The sequence below is a fragment of the Diaphorina citri genome, unplaced genomic scaffold, assembly GCF_000475195.1.
Source record: "Diaphorina citri unplaced genomic scaffold, Diaci psyllid genome assembly version 1.1 scaffold20932, whole genome shotgun sequence".
NCBI classification, from domain to species: Eukaryota; Metazoa; Arthropoda; class Insecta; order Hemiptera; family Psyllidae; genus Diaphorina; species Diaphorina citri.
The window spans coordinates 9,025-15,880 of record NW_007398281.1 but is presented as its reverse complement, the minus strand read 5'-3'; the positions used below and the strand labels follow the sequence as shown (position 1 = coordinate 15,880).

The window sequence follows — 6,856 nt, the reverse complement described above, 5'->3', positions numbered from 1 at the left end:
GCTCTGAGAGACAGTAGGGGCACGGCTAAAACGGAGCGCAGCGTTGTAGTGCGGCGCTAGGTAACGGTAATGTTAAAAGTTGGCCAAAAAGACGGCTTTAGGACTCACGGGCATTCACAAGATGTTAGCATAGAGGCTTTGTTTTGGGTTCCAAGTATTTCCATTCTGTGGTCGTTAACAGGAAGAACGGCAAGGAAGGAAACTCCACCAGTCGGAACGTCGACAGGTATTGGGAACCCTTGTGTGTGTTCCGATAAGGATTCAAGATGGAAGATACAAAAATATGTCCCACAGCGCTATCCTCTAATAGGGTAACCAAGGTCCGTTTATACCATCCGTTACATCTGTACTAAAAGTTTTAACCCCTGAAGTAATAAAGTAAGCATCGAAACGAAGCAGAGGCGAATCGATTTCTAAAAGTCACTCCAGGATGTCTAAGTGTCTTGGTGATCAGATGGATAAAAACTTTGTTGTTTCTCTCTCAGAGTTGGTATACTTTAGGGTTACTCCAAAACAAATAGATGGCCCAATTCCAAACGGTCCTGACACTTCCACTTATTTTAGTTCAACTTAGGATACGGACTGGGTCAATGTATTGCAGTTGGACTTCACTACTAACATAGCGAAAGAGGTAAGTTGTCTCAGGCTCTAAAAGTTACACCCCGGTAAATTTACTACCCCTGTCGGACATAAACTTCAACTTTAAGGTTTTGTCGGGATATGGAATAATAACAACACAAGTTCAAAAGGGTGGTATTGGACCTTTTAGAACGGTAGTATCCATACCTTTTATAGTGTAGCTAAGTATGTTTGTTTCAGAAAACTTCAATGACAGTTAAGAGTCACCTAAAGGTTCTAGAATTGTCGACACCTAAACGAACTTGACGGTACTTTACAAATAACGCGTTAACCTTGTGACATCATAATCACCTCCACAGAACTACGTCGAACAGCGACATTGGAATAAGTGATGGATTGACAACTATCAACGATTACGTAAAGTTTTTACGCAGAGATCAACATCAAGTCAAAAAAAGGACTTGGAATCATACTTGCTTTATTATGTTAGATATAGGTAGCAACGGACGAATCCAAATCACAAGCCACATGGATCAGACACGCATAGATAAGAAATTGGTTTGCCGTGCACGGAGTACGAAGTTCGGCGTCATACGAGCTGGTCAACTAAGACCGACAAACCAAGAGACCTGTTCTAAACCGTGGTGGTAAAAGCACTCGACCGCATCTAATTATGGCAATTGACAGCATATATCGCACCACCAAGCTCAGGTCGTCAGTACTTTATTCAGGCAAGTATAAGCTCCTTGGCTGTCTCACTCCTGTGCTCGCTTATAGTTATCAGGCAGTGTAATTATCAATGGAAAAAGAATGATAACAGACGAATCCTTCTTGCCTATTTCCTCGGAGATCTGACTCAGTTCCGATGTCTTGAACATCCACTAGGTGATATCCATTGTCTATCGATACTTCTGGTTGGTTCGTTCTGTAGTAGAGAGTACAATGCTTTTACCTGTCTTTTTAAGTCTTGCTCCCCTTATCTTTGTTCAGAGAAATAAAAGCAGGAAGCATGAAGCAGCAGCTGGGCAGCTGGAACAGAAGCAGGAAGATTAATATTATTGTAGTCGTTGTATATAAAAGTAAAAATATAAAGCACCAATAAAAATGGAGCAACCACTAGCACATGCTCAACAAGAAGAGGAGCCATTACTCCACTCCCTCGTAACTAGAAGATATGACGAAAACCCCCTTGCAGTGATAGTACTGAAACGTTAGATCGAAGGAATGATAAAATATACTTAAACCTATAGTCTTATAATAGTAAAAATATAAAGCCACCAAACAATGGAGTCGGTCCACTACCATGCAACACGTAACTTCCTAGAAAGTGTAAAAAGTGAGATCTCACTTTATATTTTACTTGTAGCAGGAAATTGAATTATTTCTTTTCTGGGGTCGGGCTTTAAGACATAAATCTTCTGTGCACCCATTCTTTAGTCAAACCTTTTATCGCTGAAGGAACCGATACATACAGTGGAAGGTTTCACGACCGTCTTTTGACCGTCTTTTTTTCGTCTTTAGCCCCATCAACTTTTTTCATCCTTTAGTTTGGCCAACCAGGTCACCATTGCGCGAACGTGAACGGTACGTCTTCCAGGGCCCAAGCTTTTAGGGTGGTAGCTGTTTTTAACATGAGCAAAAAGCTAACGTTTATAAAGTTGCCAATGAAAGACCCAAAGAGCACAAGTGGGTCGTGGATTTACCCTTCATTAACACAGAGAAGGGGGGATCGGAAAAAACAAGATGATGACCGTAACGATTATTTTGGTAGGTATCGAGTGCACAGAGAAAAATAGTTCGCGCGCAAACGACACCAGCATGGTAGGGAAAAAAATTATCATGGTATTAGGAAAATATGAAGGGGCCCATACATTACCCCCCACCAAAATGAACATTTTTGACTAGGCGTAAATATCTAAAAAACTGGGGAAGGCATCCTAATCAAAGCTCATTCTGGTAGATAAACAAAAAAAAATAAAGGCATAAAAAAACTGGAAAAGAAATAAATAAAATAAACTTCATGGTACTAAGTGAACTGTAATGGAAAAAAAAACAAACATACAAAATGTAAAGGCAAGCAAAATTATGCAACAAAACACAAGGGCATAATTATGCTGAAAAAATAACATATTTACAAGTTAAATTGGGTGAGAACATCTCAAGGACAAATTGGCAAAATAAGGAGTTTTCTCACTGGACGAGTGAGAATTCCAGAAGTAGTTTGAATGGTAACAACTCTAACTACCCCGTCTTGGGCAGGCAATACATTAATAACTTTGGCAAGAGGCCAAGACATAGGAGGTTGGTTTTCGATCATAAGGACCGCGATATCACCAACTTTAACATTATCGGAATTAGAACACCACTTTTGGCGCTGAATTAAAGTATGTAAATACTCGCGAGCCCAACGTTTCCAAAGTTGTTGGGATACCTGGGAGAGAAGCTCCCACCGCGTAAGGCGGTTGATAGGCAAATCAGACAGGTCCGGTTCAGGACGAGTTAACAAGGGTGCACCAACAAGAAAATGTCCCGGTGTCAGGCACTGAACTACGTCTTCTGGCGATGAAGACGGAACTCCAATCGGACGGGAGTTAAGAATGGCTTCTATACGGCAAAGGATAGTGGCAAATTCTTCAAAGTGAAGGGAACGATCAGAAAGAAGGTACTTGAGATGTCTCTTTACAGATTTAACGCCAGCCTCCCAAATACCACCAGCGGATGGGTTGGCAGGTGCGTTGAATGACCATTGGATTTGGTTCAAAGACAAATGATCAGATATGGCAGGACTATTAGCAAGAAGAAACCTGTGGGTTTCATCCAAGAAGCGAGCAGCTCCTTTAAAATTAGTTCCTTGGTCACTAAATAAAGTACTAGGCAAGCCACGGCGGGCGGCAAAACGATCAAAGCAAGCAAGGAAGGCTTGCGTTGACAAAGAAGTTAAAGGTTCTAAATGAACGGCTTTCACGGCAAAGCAAACAAATACAGCAAAATAGGCTTTAATAATAGGAGCGTTTCTACGTGAACCGTCCTTGAGGGCAAAAGGCCCAGCGAGATCAACACCTGTGTGGATGAAGGGTCGACCTTGCATGAAACGGGAAATCGGTAATTCTGCCATATAAGGCTGTCGTGGTTTGGCATTGAAACGATAACATTGGATACATTTGAATATGACCTTACGCACGAGATTGCGAAGACCAGGCACATAATACTTGGCATGAATAAGACTTTGAACAAGTCTGGGGCCACCATGCAATGAGACCAAGTGGAAGTGCAGAACGATGAGACGAGCTAAATGGGAATTAGAAGGCAAAAGATAAGGATGACGTGAATCAAACGGAAGAGGTGCTTTGTCAATACGACCCCCCACCCTGAGGCATTCGTGAGAAACGAAAGGTGACAACTGGTGAATAGAAGACGGCAGTTTTTCGTTACGTTCTAAAGCTTGAAAAATATTAGAATAATGATAGGTTTGGGTTACTTTAATCATACAATGTTCAGCTTGCAAAAGCTCAGCAACCTTCAAACTTCCAAACTGACGATCTTCGAATTTCTTCAGACAGTTTTGTTTGAATCGCAGAATCCAGGCAATAACTCGTTTGGCGTGGGAAAAGGACGAAAATCGTTCAAGCAGGGCAATTCCACCCGTATCAACTGACACGGTTGCAGTGATGACAGGAGCAGTTTTAAGTTCAGGAACATCACTGACAGGCAATTCCGGCTTACGTTGAGGCCATGACGAATAATCTTGAGTAAGAAAGGCAGGTCCATGCCACCATAAATCATGGGAGATGAGGTGACTAGGTAGACATCCACGGCTAGCAATGTCAGCAGGGTTCTCGTCGGTCGGAACATGAGACCATTGAGACGGCAAGGTTACGTCTAATATCTTCACTACGCGGTTGGCAACAAATACCTTGAGTAGGTGAGGTGGTGTGCGCAGCCAAGATAGGACGACCATCGAATCAGTAAACAAATGAATGTTTTCAACCTTGAGCTGAGTACGTAATGGCAGTAAGGATTCCATTAACATAGCTAACATATAGCTGGCAGTCAGCTCGAGGCGTGGAATAGTAACGGGCTTCACAGGGGCCACTTTGGTTTTGGCACGAATCAAGTTAACCAACACTCGTTGGTCCGAGCAGGCGACTCGTAAATAGACAGCAGCGGCCATCGCGGAACTTGAAGCGTCAGCGAAACCAATCAACTCCGGCGGATACACATAGGTATCTAGGATATAACGAGGAATCTTGATTTCCTGTAGGCATGGCATTTCAGAGGCAAATCTACTCCATTGTTGGATCATAGTAGTAGGCAAAGGATCATCCCAATCAAGACCCTGCAACCAGATCTGTTGCAACAGGATCTTCATCCAAATAATCACAGGACCCAACAATCCAGGTAAATCATAGGTACGAGCGATTTGAGACAAGACTTGACGTTTGGTTGTGCAATCCGGTATGGTTTTCACATGATAACAGAAGACATCTTCACGAGAGTCCCACTGAATTCCAAGAACTTGAATAGTTTCAATATCCCCGAACTTGTGTGGTTTTTCCAGAAGGTCTGAAGATAAATCGTCAAGCACGGCAGAATGGGAACTAGACCACTTGCGGAGTTCGAAACCCGCAGTAGCTAACAAGGCAGATAAGCTGTCACGGAGTTGACAAGCTTCGGCAACAGACGAAGCACCAGTACAAACATCATCAATGTATACATCAGTGTCGAGGACTTTGGCAGCTTCAGGATAATTTTCGCCTTCATCCTTGATCAATTGCTTGATGACACGAAGGGCGTGAAATGGAGAACTGGTAACACCGAAGCAGACGCGAGTAATCTCGTATTGGGTAATGGGCTGAGTCGAATCAAAGCGCCATAGTACTTGTTGGTACTTACTATCTTCAGGATGAAGCTTTATAGCACGGTACATCTGCTTGATGTCGGCAGTAATAGCGACACGATGTAGTCGGAAATTCACAATGATGTCATTGATGCTGTTCTGAAGTTTAGGCCCGACAAACAGGGCTTCATTCAGAGAAGGATGAGAAGGGTCAGCCTTCTCGGCAGGATTAAAAACAACTCGTACTTTCGTAGTAGAGCTATCTTTGGTGACTCCATGGTGAGTCAAAACATAGGCAGATGGTTTTTCAGCAAGCACCATATGACCAAGGTCCAAATAATCTTGTAGATTGGCATGGTACAATTCCTTGAACGTGGGCATTTTATCTAGGCGACGTTCTAATTTCAGTAGACGATCCTTGGCAGAGGCAAGATTATTCCCTAGATCGGGAGGTTTTCCACCACGAAATGGAAGACGAACCACATAGGTACCATCCTTGTCACGAGAATGAGTCTCGACAAAATGACGTTCACATTGGGCGTCCTCAGGGCTCATAGGAATATCCACTTGTACCTCCTCAATCTCCCAAAATTTCCTCAGTTGGGTAGAGATTTCATTTTCCGAATGAGAAATGAAGAAAGACTGTTGAGACGATGAAGGCAGCAATGAGGATGAGCATTCACCCATAACGAGCGTCCCAAGTTTGGATGGAACTAAGGCAGGTTTACCGGGAACAATGGGATCAGACGTCATAAGATCAGCGTAGTACTGAGCACCAATGAGCATCTGTACAGAAGCAGGACAGAAGAATTTCGGATCGGCAAGCTGAATAGTAGATAACTTGCAAATGGTGGCTTGTGAAACAGGAATGGCAGGAATATTCCCAGCAATAGTGGGCAGGACAGCTGCTTCAATATTGACTGAGAACGGATGATGCTTCGAATGCATTGTCACCTGAACCATACCACTGGCAGGCTGTGGTGGGCCTGACCCTATACCTGATATACAGACAGTAGATGGCTGGATAGGCAAACACAGGCGTTGACTTAAGGATTGAGTCATAATATTGATCATACTTCCGGGATCAATGAGCACCCTCACATCATGATAGTGGCCGAAGGCATCAGGAATGGTGACAATGGCTGTACCCAACAGAATTTGCTTGGTATTGGAACTGGGCATCAAGTTTCCTGAAAGGGAAACGGCAGGTTGGTTACTCAGGGACACTGGCTCCGGAGGTGAGGCTTCACCGGCAGAAGGAACATGGAGCAGTGTATGATGGCTTTTAGACTGGCAATTACGGCAGGAAAACTTGGACTGACACGCACTGCGTGCATGGGGTCCGAGACAGGCAAAGCATAAATGCTTGTTACGTAGCGCTTCATAGCGCTGAGGCACCGACATGCTGTGGAAGACATTGCATGCGATGATGCGATGCGC

At 43.6% G+C, this 6,856-nt stretch overlaps 1 protein-coding gene across 1 annotated transcript in view; it reads right to left on the bottom strand.

Moving 5' to 3' along the window:
- Positions 1–1,539: 1,539 nt before the first annotated feature.
- The window catches only part of LOC103523371, a 14,250-nt gene continuing 8,933 nt past the window's right edge, over positions 1,540–6,856 (bottom strand). Inside the window, exons 2-3 of the mRNA XM_008488423.1 lie at positions 3,011–6,606; positions 1,540–1,608 (exon numbers count right to left, since the gene is read on the bottom strand). Coding sequence (XP_008486645.1) covers positions 1,540–1,608; positions 3,011–6,606 — 3,665 coding nt within the window. The remainder of the gene's footprint in view (positions 1,609–3,010; positions 6,607–6,856) is intronic.